This window comes from Malaclemys terrapin, chromosome 6 (genome assembly GCF_027887155.1).
Source record: "Malaclemys terrapin pileata isolate rMalTer1 chromosome 6, rMalTer1.hap1, whole genome shotgun sequence".
Taxonomy (NCBI): domain Eukaryota; kingdom Metazoa; phylum Chordata; order Testudines; family Emydidae; genus Malaclemys; species Malaclemys terrapin.
Window position 1 is genome coordinate 43,737,316 of NC_071510.1, and position 18,251 is coordinate 43,755,566.

An 18,251-nucleotide genomic window follows, 5' to 3' on the forward strand; every position below is an offset into this window, starting at 1 on the left:
GGGGGCAGTGTGATAGGGGCTGGGGAGGGATAAGGTCCCTGAACCAGGGAAGGGGGCAGCAGTCAGGGCAGGGCAGGTGCAAAACACACACACACACACACACACACACACACACAGCTGGCTTTAGGAAGTGCGGGGCCCAATTCGAACATTTTTGGCAGGGCCCCAGCAGGGAGGACTAGAAGAAAAAAAAAAAAAAAAAAATGTAAAAACCCTTTCCTTTCTTCCATGTATTATTTACTTTCCATAACTATATAAATAATAAAATTATATATTATGTACATTGTGTTATATATGCTGTTGATCAGTTATTAATGAGCTCCATTTCACATGTGTGGGTCCCCGCCACTCCCTGGGGGTGTCCTAGGGTGACCAGATGTCCCGATTTTATAGGGACAGTCCCAATTTTTGGGTCTTTTTCTTATATAGGCTCCTATTATCCCCCACCCCTGTTCTGGTTTTTCACACTTGCTGTCTGGTCACCCTAGTGGTGTGCACATGTGTGGGTCCCAGGTGCTCCCAGCCCCCCTCATTGAAGCAGGTGTGCAGGGTTCCTGCCCTGGGAACTGCAGGGCACCAGTGGACATGGGGCTAGCTGGAGGGAGGGCAGGGGCTGACTGGAGGTAAGGTATGGCTGCAGGCAGGGCAAGGGGTGCGGGGCTGGCTGGAGACAGGGGGGTATGGGGCAGGCTGGCTGGCTTCAGGCAGGGCCGCAGCAAGGCGCGGCAGGGGTTGGCTGGGCTGGAGACAGAGGAGTGCGGGACTGGCTGGCTTCAGGCAGGGGGGTGCGGCAGGGGTTTGCTGCAGACAGAGCAGAGAGTGCGGCAGGGGCTGGCTGCGGGCAGGGCAGGAGGTGCGGGGCTGGCTGGAGACGGGCTGGTGCAGGCAGGGCAGGGGGTGCGGAGCTGGAAGCAGGGCAGGGGATGGAGCAGGGGCTGGCTGCAGGCAGGGGGTGTGGGGCTGGCTGGAGACAGGGGCTGGCTGCGGGCAGGATAGGGGGTGCGGGGCTGGGGCATGTGTGGGGCTGGCTGGGGGCAGGGCAGGAGGTGCAGGATGGTGTGGGCAGGGGGTGCAGTAGAGGCAGCTGGAGCCCCAGGCCCTTTAAATAGCCCCCTGGGGAAGTTGGGCCACCCCAGCACGCCGGACTGGGGCTTGGGGCCCGATTCAGGGGACTCAGTTGAATCGGCCTAAAGCCAACCCCCCCCCCCCCCACACACACACTCTCTCTCTCTCTCTCCCTCCCGGGTTTTCCGGCTGTCCACAGACAGTTCAAACCCCACCTCATCACTACGGAGGCCGCCCTAGGAGCAACTAGCGCAGTAGCCACCCCACCCCCAACCAAAGAGTGGGTTTGGGGGGGTGTCTCTGCCCAGTCCCCCCCAGCTGCGGCTCGAGCCCAGGTGCCCCTCCCCTCGCTCGCACTTACCAGCTCTGCCTCATGCCCAGCGCTTCCCGCCTCAGCAGGCCCCGGAAGTGACGCACCTGCTGTACGCCAGGCAGGGGGAGCGGGAGATGGAGACACGTGCACGCATGTGCGCGCTTCTGGCCGTTCGGAGCGCGGTGCGCGGGGGCCCCCGGCCGCCGCGCTGCTGACCGTCCGGGCCGTCGGAGCGCGGCACGTGCATGCGGGGCTGTGAGGTTGCCCCCCCCAGGCAGGGGACAAAGCCGGCAGCCGCGCTTCTCACCGGCCGGAGCTGTGAGGTTGCTGCTCCCCCCCGCTCCCCGGCACGGGGAGAACCTGGCAGCCGCGCTTCTGACCGGACCCGATGACCTCTCAACTCAAAGTCTCTTCCAGCCCTGTTTGTCTATGAAAATGCAGTTATGTTGTTTAAGATTCACAACGCAAATTAGATCAATTAATTGAATATGTACTGAATCAAGTGATTCAACTTTATTGAAGTTTGATTATATAAATTCAGATGTCTTATGCTTGAAATAAAACTAATTATTTATTGAATACAAAAAAAAATAGGCCTTCCCTGAATGTGAATTCTATGGAGTACTAACACACAACTGCAGTGATGGACAAAAGTGTTAATATATCAGAGAACAGGTATTTAACTTACTGCTGAATGCTCCAAGTCAGTATATAAAAAGCTGCAAATTAAGTAACAAATCTGCATGATGCATTAATGAGAGATCTATAAAATTGGTGTTAGTAGTATATGCAACGTACACGATGAATTGGAATTTCTTTCATATCTTCCCTGTGATCCCGGGCATAGTCCCATAGATAATAATCAAGAAGAACTGCATTGATTCTTTCACTCATGTTTTGTCCCTTCTTCTTATAAAGTTCCAGCAGGTGATCACAAATCAATCCACAACACCAAATAGAACAACCTCGGATCTCCACTTCTTGTTTATCTCCAGACTGGAACATTATTCCTATTGAACAGAATAGAGAGCACTCCAATTAATGTTCAGTGGATCAGAAGACAGGAGTCACAGATGCTATACACCTTCTCTTTAAGCTACATATAGTTAAATATAAACTAGAGTTACAGATTTAATATACTGCACTATTAAAAAAAAAAAAAAAAAATCAGCCTGTGCATTTTCTAGAGTTTTCATTTTGTTTTTCTGTGTATATTTATGAGTTGCTGCATTGTTAAACTCCCATCTACTGAGAAGTATGTCCTATATATTTTAGTTATTTCTAAAATACAGCAGTAGGTGGCCACGGATGAGGGAAGGGTTGATATATGGGCAAATCCAGATACTACAGCACTATTCAAAGTCAGGAAAGCTGCACACATTTATGAATACACCTTACTCCTGTTCTTGCAATTCCAGTCCTTGTCAGTCTCTTGTCAGAAAAAGATAATTACGTATCCACCATTGTATGGCAATAGAATCTGATTATATCACCCTAGCACTAGAAGACCACAAGACTCTTAAGCTCCTGTGGTTTAAAACAGAATTCAAATCTGTTTTCCAAAAAACTAGTGAACAAATCCACTGTGTCATATAATTCCTCATCTTTTTTTTTTTTGGTCATCGGGGAAGATATAAGACAGACACACTGTTTTGCATGTAGAGGATATTGCAGTTTCTCATTTTCTCCGTTATAGGTTACTTTTCTTAAAAAAGAAAGTTATATTTTAGAAGAGTTAATCTACTCCTTTTGAACAGCTCACTAACTGAACAGAATGCTATTTTAATCTAAAAAGGATTTAACAGCTAAAACAGAATAATCCGGAAAATGAAGGTTTTGTCCTGAAACATTATTCGGTGGGACTGTAGTTCATCCCATTATTTTGATGTCCTTTACCTCTCCCCAGTGCCCGCAAGAATGGAACTGTAGCCTTTAGTTTGTATTTGATGCTGCCAGTCAATACTGAAAAATTTGTGAACACTGAAACCAGGACATTACAGGAGAGCAACATTGGGTACATGAATAAAATGCAATGCACTGTATTCAGATTTTCAATGAGGAGGATTGTTTGCTCTGAAAGACTTGCTAAAGGGAAGAAAAACCAAATTTGGAAGACTGGGAACTGCTTTCTTTGAAGTGATTGGTATAATTAAGGAGACAGGGAAGTGTAGATTTAATAAATGAACTATTGTTTATAATGTCTTAATATTGGATTTACCTTACTGCCAGGCAGTATTGTTTCATCAGAGAGATGAACGAACAGCCAAAAATTACCCAAAACTAAGTACAGGGTAAAGTGGTTAAGCCAAAGATAGGCTACAGGTTTTAATGAGAAAAGTAAAACAAACAAATGAAAAAAAATCTAGAGACAAATCCCATTTCTACTATTAGTTGTTTTACTGTTAACATGCACAGGAAAATGGAAACAAAACATCAATAAATAAAAACATGACTCCAGAGAGAATTTGCTTACATGGTCTTCAGAATTTCACTTCACGTGGATAGGTTTACATAATAACTAACAAATTAACTTTATGTTTCTGTATTACTGTTCTTTTCACACACGCACACAGTAGCTGTTAGCAGTTTGAGGTAAATGACTGTCCACATCCTTTTGTTTTTTCAAGTTCAGGAAGAAGGTAGGTACAAATCTTAGGAACTCACCAAGGGTATGTTTACACTACAATTAAAAACCTGTGACTGGCCCATGCCAGCTGACTCAGACTCACGGAGCTTGGGCTAAGGGGCTGTTTAATTACAGTATAGACATTCAAGCTTGGGCTGGAGCTCCAACCTGAGTTTGAATGTCTACACCGCAATTAAACAGCTCCTTAGCCCAAGCCATGTGAGCCAGAGTCAGCTGGCATGGGCCAGCTGCAGGTGTCTAACTGCAACATAGACATATCCTAAGCCACAAACTGGCAGCTATAACCTTGTTGAAAATGACACCAGCCCAACAGAAGCTCAGTATACCAGTTCATCATCATCGTCAACATCTGTGACGTTGTGCAGTCTATATGGTTTTATAAAAACATGATAATAAGTGAATATAATGTAACTGGGATAGCTTTAGAAAAATATGGTAAGAAGTGTATAACGTAACTGGGATATGCTTCATGCAAAAGGTCTCTTGTAAGGTATCATTACAAAGCTTATAATTTACTGAGTGTGATCATCCGATTTGTACAAATGTACCACTCTTGTATCTAAAACTAGAAATATAAAATATAACTCTGAGGGCCTATTGTAATTATGTAAAGTGTGGGTCATTAATAATGGTTTGGAATCTTGATGACTCCCATTGTCTGCAGATGGCGGTCTTTACCTGTGAGTCTTCCTGTATATTTGTGTGCTGGCAAGTGAGTAATGAAGTCTTGCAGTGACATGTGATCATGTCACCTGAACTGGAATCCATCTTTAACCTGGTGCTTTTCCAGTGGGGAGGGGAGGGTGGAAACCCAGAGGGACAAAGAGTTCCCGCCTTATGCAAAAGATATATAAAGGGGTGGAAGAGAACAAAGGGGAGGGAGGAGCCATCATGAAGAATCCCCTAGCTATCACCTGAGCTGGAACAAGAGCTGTACCAGGTGAAAGAATTTTGCCCAGGCCTGGAAGGTGTCCAGTCTGAGAAAAACTTACTGAAACATCTCTGAGGGTGAGATTATCTGTATTCAGTTTAATTAGACATAGATTTGCGCATTTTATTTTATTTTGTTTGGTGACTTACTTTGGTCTGTCTGTTACTACTTGGAACCACTTAAATCCTACTGTCTGTATTTAATAAAATCACTTTTTATTTAGTAATTTACTCAGAGTATGTATTAATACCTGGGGGAGTAAACAACTGTGCATATATCTCTATCAGTGTTATAGAGGGCGAACAATTTATGAGTTTACTCTGCATAAGCTTTATGCAGGGTAAAACTGATTTTTCTGGGTTTAGACCCCATTGGGAGTTGGGCATCTGAGTGCTAAAGACAAGCACACTACTGTGAGCTGTTTTCAGGTAAACTTGTAGCTTTGGGGCAAGTGATTCAGACCCCGGATCTGTGTCTGGAGCCAGACGGGAGTGTCTGGCTCAGCAACACAGGGTGCTGGAGTCCTGAGCTGGCAGGGAAAACAGGAGCAGAGGTAGTCTTTTGCACATCGGGTGGCAGCTCCCAAGGGGGTTTCTGTGATCCTACCCGTCACAACATCCTTTAAATCCAACCTTAGTAGTGTTTAATCCAAATAAATGTACAGTTTAATATTTATATATGATGAAAAGGATGACGGGGCGATCTCATCCCCCAATCTTTAGAGCATGTACTTTCCCACCCTCTCCCCATCATTGGATGATAACTCTGCATATCAAAAGGAAAAAAAAAAAACTTCTCTCATACCTCTTTCATAGAGGCTAAATAATCTCTACGCTACAAAATATTCATAAATGCTGACAAACACCACAAACACACTTGATGCAATAAAGGAGTTGCAAACCTTCATGGAGTTTCTTCATCAGTTCATCAGAATATCTCATTGCTCCCAGGTGAACAAGGACTTGAGGGATCCTATAGTCAGCAAATATAGTCAGACTAGAAATGTCACCGAAGCAGCCATCTCCTTTCCCTTCCAATGCGCTCCAGGTATCAGCCACTAGTATTTGTGCCCGTTTATAAAAAGACACCTTTTTACCCTGACAGACAACAAGAAAACAACTGTTTAGGCATCTGAGAGATGCAAGTATTCAGAGACTTCATTTTGTTAAAGGAAACAATCATTATGCTTACCCAACTAAGGATGGCTGCCCCCCTCTATGTTTAAAGAAATACTAATCTTAGAATCTTATCATGTTTCACTCAAATGCAACTCAAAGTATAGCCCGTTCCATGTAAGGAAGTAACACTTTGTATTTATAGCAACAATTTCCAGCACTTAACTTTGCTTTAATTTCTTTCTTTTGAAAAGCTAGACTGCGATAGTACAGCCAAGTTACAGCATACGCACATTTAACTTACGCGAATTCAACTATACGCGCTCTGCCAAAAAAAAAAAAAAAGAAAGAAAAACAACAAGGTACCTGTAAATAGTGCGGGTGATTCCACCCAATGAGTGTATGCCCCGGAGTTAGTGTGAGATGGGAGACGTAAATCTGCTGTTCCCTCAGGTCAGTCTCAGTTCCTGCGTGCCTCTCATAGTGTGAGCATCTCACCGCGCTGAGTGTGATTCTAGTGTTTAAAGATAGGTATTTTTTGTACAACATGGCCCCTAAACGCCAACTACTTCATCTGGTGCTCAAACGAAGAAACAGTGATCTGTTCCAACGCTGGAGGAAAAACTGGCTGTGTTGGACTTACTGAGAGACGGTATGTCAGTCTCCAACGTGGCGCGTAAATATGGCCACAATGAATCTAGCATCCGTGCCATCAAGATTTGAGAGAGAGAAATTCGTCAAGCTGTGGCATCAAGTCCTCCAATAACTGCTAAGGTGATGAACCAAGTGCGTGATAAGACTTTAGGGAAGACTGAAAAGGCATTAAACGTATGGCTGGAAGACATGAACTGTAAACGTGTGCCTATCGATGGCAATACGTTGAGAGAAAAGGCTCTTAGCCTCTACGCACTGTTCAAAACTCCTGCTGAAGAGGGACAGCCTTTTGATGAGAAGGAATTCAAAGCACGCCAAGGTTGGCTTAACGGCTTTAGGAACTGCTTCAACCTCAAAAACGTGCAGACTACTGGTGAAGCTGCATCTGCCAATGAAGAAGCAGCAGCAAAAGCCTACCCCAAACAATTAAAGAAAATCATAGAAGAAAAGGGCTATCTTCCAGAACAAGTTTTTAATGCTGATGAGACTGGGCTCTTCTGGAAAAAAATGCCCAACCGCACTTATATTTTGAAATCAGAAAGACAAGCCCCTGGCTTCAAAGCAGCTGAAGACCGTGTGACTGTGTTGTTTTGTGGCAATGCAGCTGGGCATTTAATAAAACCAGGCTTGCTCTATTGTGTTCTGTCAATCAAATAAAAAGGCTTGGGTGAAGGCAGCATTATTTCTGGATTAGTTCCACAAGTGTTTCATTCCGGAGGTCAAGTGGTACCTCGAAGAGAAAGGACTTGACTTTAAAGTGTTGCTGATTGTAGACAATGCTCCTGGCAACCCTGTGGCACTCCGGTTTGCACATAATGACGTTGAAGTCATCTCCCCCCCCCGCCCATTACCACCTCCATCCTCTCGACCAAGGCGTGATTAGCTGTTTCAAGGCTATGTACACGAGGCTTACGTTCTCACGGATACGTAGCGCTATGGATGCTGATCCCAATCTTAATGTGATGGAGTGTTGGAAGTCCTTCAACATTGCCGATTGCATCACTTATATTAATCAGGCAATGGATACAATCAAGCCTGAAACAGTGAATGCATGTTGGCGAAATCTATGGAAAGAAAGAATGTGTGAATGATTTTAAGGGTTTCCCCACCATTGACAAAGAAATGAAATGCACTGTTCAGGTGGCCAGGCAAGTGGGTGGTGATGGCTTCGTCGAGATCCTTAAGGAAGAAATTGAACAATTAATTGAGAGTCATAGAGAAACATTGGCTAACAAAGAGTTAGAGGAACTGATAAAATAGTCTACAGAAGACGAAGATGATGACAACGAACAGGAAGAGCCAGCAAGTTGGAATCTTCATAAATTTGCTGAAGTGTTCCAAGCAGCGAAACACTTGAATGATTTAATTTCTGAATACGATCCCTCTATAGAACGAAGCCTCAAAATCACACGTAGTATTACAGATGATTTGAGACTGTATCTCTTGAGCAGCTCAAGAGACAACAGCGACAGTTGCCGATCACCATGTTTTTCAAGGAAAAACAACCAGCAGCAGATGAGCCTACGCAATCAACTTCTTGAGCCGAACCAGAACCAACCACTTCATCTACAACTCGCTCTCCGTCACCCAAGCTCTCCGACACCTCTGTCTCCTGGATCGACATTAAACCCTGACGACCCCCTGTAGTTACCCCCTGTAATTAAAAATACAGTCCTGTAAAATTATATTGTGCATATGTACTCTATTATATATTGTACATTACTGTAGACATATATTAAAAAGAACAGGAGTACTTGTGGCACCTTAGAGACTAACAAATTTATCAGAGCATAAGCTTTCATGGGCTGTAGTCCATGAAAGCTTATGCTCTAATAAATTTGTTAGTCTCTAAGGTGCCACAAGTACTCCTGTTCTTTTTGCGGATACAGACTAACACGGCTGCTACTCTGAAATATATATTATTGTACAGGGTTGTATACACAAAATCATGTACAGTATACTGTACTTTATGGGCAATTTAAAGGATTTTCAAGGGTAACGTTGACTATACGTGATTTTCGCCTTACTTTAGAACCTAATCCCCGTGTAAGATGAGACTCCACTGTAGTTTTCATGCCCTGGCATGCATGCACACACGCACTTTTATCCTTCCCAAAATGCTACCATAGTGACCCCATCTCCCTCTAAGCCTCCATAACTTGTCTGTTGGACAGAGTGGAATTAGCTAGGGTTGTTGGTGGCAGTTTCCAGGAAGAAGCATATATCTTTAGGGAAATACTGTTACCATTTGAACTGCTTTCTCAGATTGTTTCGGAGGGAAGTTGGGCCAACTATCAGTTTTGGCAGTGGGACTCCAATGAAGGATTGGATGGTGATCCCTCCTCCCCAGTGAAAAAAGGAGAAACAGCTGGAACCATCAGAACCCTTACTAATTCTGACCGACCAATAGATCTCATCTTGAGAGTCAGACAGAGGCCTAAGTACCATCTTACCAATGCTAGTTGCTGCTAACAAAGCAGTGTATTGAGCATGTAAGGTATGATAATGCTTCTAGTACCAAATCAGAGAAAAGGTGGATTGTTAGGGGGGAGGATTTTACAGTTCCAGAATGTTGGACGCAAGGGATATATATCATTCATGGGTCACTGCTTGGAAAGGATCCCATGGTTTAACTGGCAGGCATAAGACTCCTGCAGTGTGAATCTCAAAATTCTGGGACACATTTCAAGTACAGCAGTGATTGTGAGTACAACAGTGATTCACAAGTAATAGGTCTCTGGTCCCCACTTCAGCGCTTGCTTAATTGTGGCCTAGAACAGCAACTAATTTTTTGTTTTTTTGGGGGGTGGGAGGAGGGGAGCACACAGGGAGAAGAGAGGGAGGGCAGTCTATTAATATTGTTAAGGGCACAAACAAAACAGAAAGACTTTTTTGGTTTGTAATTTGCCTTTAAGATCATAAGGACAACAGGGACTCTGATTTCTGTAATTTTAGTAACAAAGTGTCTCGTATGTAGTACCTTTTGTGAAACTTTCACTCAGAGTTGGGGACATCTTGTTTTAGTTGTAAAAATTCCCCTTGAAAAAAATCAGAGCATGACTGAGAAAAGCTGAAGCCTATTTTGCTTATACTTTTGAATACAAATGTGTGACGCTAATACACATTACATTTTTGTTCCTAAGTGTTATCAGGGAAATTTTATTTGGTTTTCAGATTCCTCCCCTACCCAACTTCAGTTTCTGCTACTTCCTGATCCTGTATCATGTCATGGTCCTGCCTTGTGACACCTCAGTCTTCTACCATGGAAGCAATGTTGAGAACGTGCAAACTGGGATTGTCTCTCAACTGCTAGCACTGATTTTGTTACAACTATGATATAAATTTGGCCAGCAGTGTTTCATCCATCTTCAGAACATATAGCTGCCTGGCAAAAAACAAAGATAGGCCATGCACTAGTGCAATAAACTTTGATCATATAGAAGTTTATGGTGCAACATCAGCATTTGTGACTGATTTTCATTCTACAGTTTGTTTGCAGCTGCTATTTATAACGCAAGACTCATTAAGCATTCAGGCTCTTGTGAAGGTTACATAAACACATTTTGCCATTCCGCACATAAGAAGCATATTCTGCTTATCACTTTCCAGTAAAGAGTTTATCTTTTAATCAGACATGTATTTGCTGGAAGGAGGAAAAATATGCTTTGAACTGTTTAACGTGAACAGCATAGTAAGTTCAGAAACTAGTTAGGGTGGATTTATTGTAGAATATAGGCCCACCTTAGATTTGGATGAACTATGATTTTAAATCAAGTTGGGATATTAGCATGAGCAACAGATCCAACACAAATGACTGAAAAGAATAAGACTGAGAAAGAAGAGTTGTTGTGTTAAACGTATAGTGACCCTTCTGCAGCAACACGATCCCTTTCTGGCCTATCTCGGAGTGAAGCTGGATCGCACGCTAACCCCTTCCATAACCATCTGAAGAAGGTAATTGCCAAGAAGACGACAAGGGTCAACCGGGTCCAGAAACTGGCAAGCACAAGCTGGCGAGCATCACCATCAGTGCTAGACACATCAGTCCTTGTGTACTCCGTAGCTGAGTACTGTGCATTGGTATGGACCAGAAGTACTGATACTCAACTTGTTACTGTCCAATTGAACACTGCAATACGGTGCATCACTGGAACCCGCAAGTTGACCCCAACACCTTAGCTGCCAGTGCTGTTGCACATTGCTCCCCCATCCATTTGCTACAATGCCACAACCCTTCAGGAATTCCAGAGGACCATGGAAAATGAAGTCTTCCCATCCCCCAGGACCTTAACACCATTTTTCACCAGCGCTTGAGGTTGCATAAGCACTTTTGGACCCAGGCATTTAAGCTTCAATAGTGTGATTTCAACCCTGATGAAGCTTGGAAAGCAGAATGGAATTCATAAGACGTCACAAATAATTGCCTTGTGAAAGACCCAATGCAGAAGATCCCTGGTTTGAGCTCCCACGAAGTTCATGGGCAACCAAAACCACATCTGCACAAACCATGGCAGATGCGGATACTTGCTGTACAAATGGAAAATTAAAGACTCTCCAGTGTGCGACTGGGGTCACCCAGAACAGACCATGGAACATATAACAACTCAATGCCTGACTCACAAATACGAAGGAGGCATCGTAGCAATACACTCTGCTACTCCAGATGCAACAATCTGGCTTAGCCATCTAAATGTAAAGATGTTGCTCTACATTTACATCAGCCATACGAAGAAGAAATAGTGACTCTTCAAATACTAGTGCTATCTTATTGAAGATTCAGGCGAAATAACAGAAATAAAACACAGTTAATTGGGTACCAGGTGCAGTAAATAATCGGTTATAAAAGAAACTCCATCTGGCCTTTCCCGAATATTGGACCTTAGCTATTACATCACTTATTTGTTAAAATGTATAAAAAAGGGAAACTCTTAAAGGGTTCATTGCTAATACCTGCCTGACCATGCTGGAGCTAACCAATATGGATCTAAGCACTGTTGGGTTTAGGCCATTTGTAAGCATCTTGATCAAATGCTTATAAAATGTTTTGTTACTGTTTGGAAGTAGTAAATTACTTATTATTTAGGCTTTTTAGACATGATATTTATACAGTTGATTCTAAATATTTGGTTGATTTAATAAAGGAATTTATGATTAAATTAATATCATGGTAATACCCTGCATAAATAATAATAATTCAAACTCATCTGAACTGTTTCCCATACAGAAGACATCTTATTTCTCAGTAGGAAGCCACACAAAGAAATAAAATAACATCGCCTACTGAAGACCAGCTAGGGAAAAATTAACAATTATAAATACCATTCTGCACTTTATTGGCCTGCTTCCTCTTTGCATGTTGTCAGTATGTTTCAGGTTCAAGTTAAGATGTTAAAAAAAGGTATCTTGAAGAGACCACCTATTATCACTAATGCTCGTGCAGGTCTTCATGTGTGGTGTGAAAGTGGAGTGCTAGTATAGACAGGACTAAACACAGTGCAGCTCACTTGCTCTGACACCCGGGACGGAATATGCTAGTACAGACCAAGCTCCAGTATAGACAGGAGATGCCAACAAATGAAGCAAAAATTGACTAGACCCAATTTCCTGAAAGGCAGCCCTGTAGAGATGATGTACGAGCAGAAGTATAACATTATGGGCTCATTCTATTTTATATTCATCTATATAACACCCACTGAAATCAACAGGAGTCATGGGGCAGATCCCCACTTGGTGTAAATTGTTATACTCCATTAAAAGTAAAAGTTTCTTCAGTGGCTGCTGAAACCCTTAAAAAATGGGGAGAAGGGAAGAAAAAAATCTGGAGACAGATAAAAGGAAAAATAAAGTTAGAGGGAGCAAAATATGAACTTTCAGCTGCTGGAATCATCTCTTCCTGTGTGTTCATATAGATCCTGGTACAATGGGGCCCTGATTTGACTGGGAACCCTGTCACTCCTATAATACAAAAAAACAAAACAAAACAAAAAACACAACAAGAGTGGTGAAGAGGAAACAGAAGGGGAAAAAGAGAAAAAAAACAACTGTGCACTTTTACTCAGAAGTGTGTATCATCCACAAGGAATGCATCACTGACTAGTACAGGAGTTATTTATCAGTGCAAGTAATTATGGAAGTCCCTACTGGGTTTCAAGGAGCACGAAAGCTTTAGTTAAGCAAGTGATTTTTAAGTAATTCTTGTAATTTTGTTATCGATTGTTAGCTTTATAAACAAAATACAATTTTACCACATCTTAAAAATTAAATTGGTTTTTAAAAACAAAGTTCCCTATATTACTAATGATTACATATTATTAAAAACCCATTAAAAATATCAGATTTGCTTTTCACTAAATGCTGTTTGCTTTTTACCCCAGAGAAACATCAGTAAAAATTGAATTGTCAATTTCACTTTCAGGTTCTCAAGCACTAACACCCAACTATAATGTTTGGATAGCAAACACAGCAGAAGAATTGTTACCATTGAAATTCAAAAATAAAAAGATTTCATGGCAATATTTCTGTTAGCCTTTGATTTTATGGAAGCTTATTTTCACAAAAATCTCAATTCTGGGCAAAAATTGACCTGTCATTTAAAAAAAAAAAAAAAAAAAAAGTGTTCATGGACAGCCTAACAATAGTTTTGGGGTACACTCCTCTTACAAGACAGGCCCAACAAAGAAAATAACAGAACACCACTAGCTGTCACCTTCAGCCCCCAACTAAAGCCTCTCCAGCGCATCATCAGAGATCTACAACCTATCCTGAAAGATGATCCTTTACTCTCACAGATCTTGGGAGACAGACCTGTCCTCGCTTACAGACAACCCCCCAACCTAAAGCAAATACTCACCAGCAACCACACATCACTGAACAAAACCACTAACCCAGGAACCTATCCTTGTAACAAACCCCGATGCCAACTCTGTCCACATATCTATTCAAGTGACATCATCATAGGACCTAATCACATCAGCCATACCATCAGGGGCTCGTTCACCTGCACATCTACCAATGTGATCTATGCCATCATGTGCCAGCAATGCCCCTCTGCCATGTACATTGGCCAAACCGGACAGTCTCTACGCAAAAGAATTAATGGACACAAATCTGACATCAGGAATCAAAATACTCAAAAACCAGTGGGAGAACACTTTAACCTGTCTGGTCATTCAGTGACAGACCTGCGGGTGGCTATATTACAACAGAAAAACTTCAAAAACAGACTCCAAAGAGAGACTGCAGAGCTAGAATTGATATGCAAACTAGACACAATTAACTCCGGTTTGAATAAGGACTGGGAATGGCTGAGCCATTACAAACGTTGACTATCTCCCCTTGTAAGTACTCTCACACTTCTTATCACACTGTCTGTACTCGGCTAGCTTGATTATCACTTCAAAAGTTTTTTTTTTTTTTTTTTTTTTCTCTTAATTAATTGGCCTCTCAGAGTTAGTAAGACAACTCCCACCTGTTTATGCTCTCTGTATGTGTGTATATATATCTCCTCATTATATGTTCCATTCTATATGCATCCGAAGAAGTGGGCTGTAGTCCACGAAAGCTTATGCTCTAATAAATTTGTTAGTCTCTAAGGTGCCACAAGTACTCCTGTTCTTCTTCTTACTCAGTAATAAGTGAGCTCTTTTTAAGTTCAAAATTCCCCAGCAGAACTAATTTACCTTAAATGTAGCCTCATCTCTGTAAGAAGGAAAATTCTCTACTACTATACGCAGTAGTTTCTGAGCACTTCTCTCACTCATTTTAACACAGGTGACGAAAGAGCCTCCAAACTTCTCAAGCAGAATTGTCCCCGTTTCATTAAGAATATGATGTCTCTCTTCCATCAAAGGCATGGGGACATCTGTGTCAGAGCGAAATACATGTCTAACCTGCTCAAGTGTCATAGTGGCGTAATATGCAGCACTGGTAATAGGTATTCCTTCAGAAAAATAAAAACAAAACCTTTTAGAATATCATGTTATATAGGCATTTGTGAAATAATACACTTAGGATTGGAACAGTTATATTACAGCTGTACACTAGAAAGTTACGTTCACAAATTAAGAAGAAGCAAGTATTCAGTCAACTGTTCATTTAAAACCAAACTTGAGACAATGCTTTATTATGTCTGTAGACTCCTATAGATAACAGCTCCCAATAGCAAGTCATCATTGTACATTTCTTCTCTTTTTTCTGTATCTTTCCCCATTTCTACTAGTCTTCAATACTTGAAGTGATGTTTAAATAATATCCCATGCAAATATCAGCACCCAATTCTTACTCCTATTTTTACTTTAATTGCCAGTCATTCTGAATCCACATAAAATATCCTTATAGCTTTCCCCTTATTTGTATGCACTCATTGTGGTTTCTTCATAAAGACATTTAACTAGACCCACACTGAGAATTTTTGGCCATACCTTCACCATAGGTCTAGCACTCAGTCAGTGATAGCAACTGTGGAAGCACCAGCCTACACCAGGTACAGGTGTTTCTATTATTGTGGTTTCTAGACTTGCTGGAGCTGCATTGGTGTTAGATTAACAGGAGAAAATTCCTTAAAATTCTCAGTGTAGACAAGGTTTATTTGTTAATCACAAAAATATAAATTAATTTTAAGAAGTATGTACCTGAAATAACAGGAGTCACGTATGCATATAACTACAGAATTATCAAAAGTATAGTTTAACAGAAAAAATATAACCAGAGACAGAAATTGTTTTGCATATATATGATTAAGTAGTTTACTTTATTTTCTATAAGAATGGGTATCATTCGAGCCCTTCTAGTTCATCTCATGTGAACTTAATAGGACTACCCAGGTATACTAAGCTGCTCACCTCCATGTATTTGCAGGGTCAGGGAGTAAATTTGAAACTGACTCTGAGACAGTTTTGAATTTCCTCCTTCCCCCATCATAATGATAACTGGGTATGTAGATTTTTAGTTTAATAAGCAGCTCAACCATATAGCAGCCATGCAGTTCCACTACAATTCAGAGTAATTATGTACTAACCATCATCAAGTGCTCTATTGATTGCAGCACAAAGAGACCAGTAACCACTGTACATCTTGCCTCTGTACTTCACCAGACACTTATGGTCTTGGTGTTCAGACCAAAAGGAAAAGTTAAGGGTATCTGCAAGAAACACCCAATTCACTGCATCATCATTAACTACTTGAGGGTTCAGCTCGTGAAGAGATTTCCAGCCAGCCAAACTGAACTCTTTTGCTGAAACTTTGTCAAACAGAGCCTCTGCAACTTTCCTCACTCCCGCTTCTTCAACAAGCACGTCTTGGCTGTTCTCGGCTATGAACTTGGCAGAGTCTTTAGGGGACAGGAACTCTTCCATGGCTCTCCTTCTAGTGAGGGAAAGAAAAACATTCAGAGCCATCCTCTGCGGTACTCGGAGAGCGCGAGATGACCCAGGGGACTGACAGGGCCCAGCACGAACAGGGCCATCATTAGAGCCATACATCACCCAGGTCTCGCGGTAGGTTGCCCCACGCCTTGCACATGGCTAACTACAGGCCACCACAACACTTCTCTTCGCAGAACGTACCGGAAAAGAGAAAAACTAATGCCCCCACCAGGCGGGCGCTACTGCAGCGGGGACAAGCGTCCCCAGCTCTCTGCTTACCTGTGCAGGTGCGCGGGCGCTTCGCAAGGAGGGCTCTACACAGCAAGCGTCAGAACGGTGACGATACCAGGTAGAACGAGAAGCAGTAACCGCGCATAGCCCGCCCCTTCCGCCTTTCTTCCCTCCGTTTCACCTTCAGCCGCCAACCAGAACTTGCCTGATTTGCATAATAGCGGCGATACGACCAGAAGACGGTGAGCGCCAGCTTCCGAGCTAAGGCACAGGCTGCACGAAAGAGCTGTTTAACGGAGTGGCGGCTCAGCAGATTCTATCAGAGGGTGGCGAGGAGCTAACTCCGCCTTACGGACTCTTTATGGCGCTTCTGCCAAATTCTTTCCCTCTCTGTGACTCCTGGTCCAATGAGGAGAGAGGCCAGCTGCTGATTTGGGGGTAAGGGAGAATGCAGGGAAGGCAGAAAAAGGCAGTTCTGATGGAATTATATTGCAGCGCGGATAAGGAGTTGCTTGCAGAGTGAACACAGAACGCACCATGCTTTATTTTAAAGTGTTACACACCTACAACAGGCTTAAGGAAAGTGAACAAAATACCAGATCACGTTCCCCCATAGAAGCCGTTTGTTAGCCTCTGGTAGTCAGAAAGACACTGCTCCATAACTCAAAGCCTTTAAATCATGATTTGAGGATTTCAGTAACTTAGCCAGATGTTATGGGTCTATTACAGGAAAAGATGGGCGAGATTCTGTAACCTGCAAGTCACTCACTCTAGCCCAGTTCTCAAAGTTTATTGCATCCTGACCCCTTTCAGACAGTCACTACATGGGGAGGGGGAAGGAGAAAGGAGAGGGCAGGGTTTAGCTTCAGCCTTGGGTCCCAGCAAGTCTAATGCTGGCCCTGGCAACCCCAGTAAAATGGGGTCCCAACCCAGTTTGAGAATCACTGGTCTAGCTGAAAATGGTCCCATCTGCCCTCAAAAGCTAATGATTGTAACACCGGTTTCAGGCTTATTTACGCTGTATTGTGAAATGGTCTTTACGGTCATGCTAAAATAGTCCCCATTTTATAAAATACAGTTGGACACTACTGCCATTCCATGCACAGCAAATACCAGCAACCCCATATATTCTTTTCAGTGGAACACTACTTACTTGCAGCATTAACAGACCCAAACTATTGAGTTGGATGCATATACCTTACATCAGTAGGTATTTCTCCTGCAAGTACACAACAGCAATAGAAGCAGCACAGTTCACATATGAAGGGATTCATTTTTGCAGTGTTCCTTTGCTCAGGCACTGAGAACTCACTCAAATGAAAATAAATGAAATGGAGACAGCACAATAATTTAGGGGGCTAGATTAGCCAACTGGCTTTCTTTGTACCATTGCTAGAAGTCTAGATTTAATTCAGCTTATATGGAAAAACATGTGTGCCACTAAACATTGTCCTATAGAGAACAGGACAACTGTAGAATTTCAAATATAGCAGTTTTGTAATGGACTTGACATTCTGCATGTATTATCATATTTATAGGGGCTCAGTATGGCCTAAACACTGATTCTTAAGTGGGACAAAGGTAAGCGGCCCACTGACAACTGAACTTCCATCCCCCCCCCATAGCTAATTAAAATACCTTTACCTCTTCATCACAAAAAGTATAGGCAGCTCAACATCAGAACAAAAAGTTACAGGAAAAATGAGAAAAGGCTCCAAATACCTTCATTGTGGTAGTTTGTATTTAAACTAACTTTCACATACAAATCGTGAAAGATACATGGATACCATCAGCATGCCATAAGAAACTCCCAGTGAAAGCAAACAGCCCTGGGTTTTGAAGCAGGAAAAGATTGCAATTTGTTATTCTTACAACTGTTGAAATTGACCGTATAGTACAGCCAACTTACTTTTGCTAGCGTTCAAATAGTCTT

General features: G+C 42.4%; 1 protein-coding gene across 1 annotated transcript; it reads right to left on the bottom strand.

Annotated features, from left to right (window-relative positions):
- Positions 1-1,856: 1,856 nt before the first annotated feature.
- On the bottom strand, positions 1,857-16,463 carry QNG1 (Q-nucleotide N-glycosylase 1). Its single transcript, XM_054032713.1, has 5 exons — positions 16,367-16,463; positions 15,742-16,088; positions 14,405-14,664; positions 5,858-6,053; positions 1,857-2,388 (listed from the first exon to the last, which is right to left on the bottom strand). The coding sequence occupies exons 2-5, from the start codon at positions 16,076-16,078 to the stop codon at positions 2,156-2,158; spliced, it is 1,026 nt and encodes a 341-aa protein (XP_053888688.1). The 5' UTR covers positions 16,079-16,088; positions 16,367-16,463; the 3' UTR covers positions 1,857-2,155.
- Between the last annotated feature and the right edge of the window lie 1,788 nt (positions 16,464-18,251).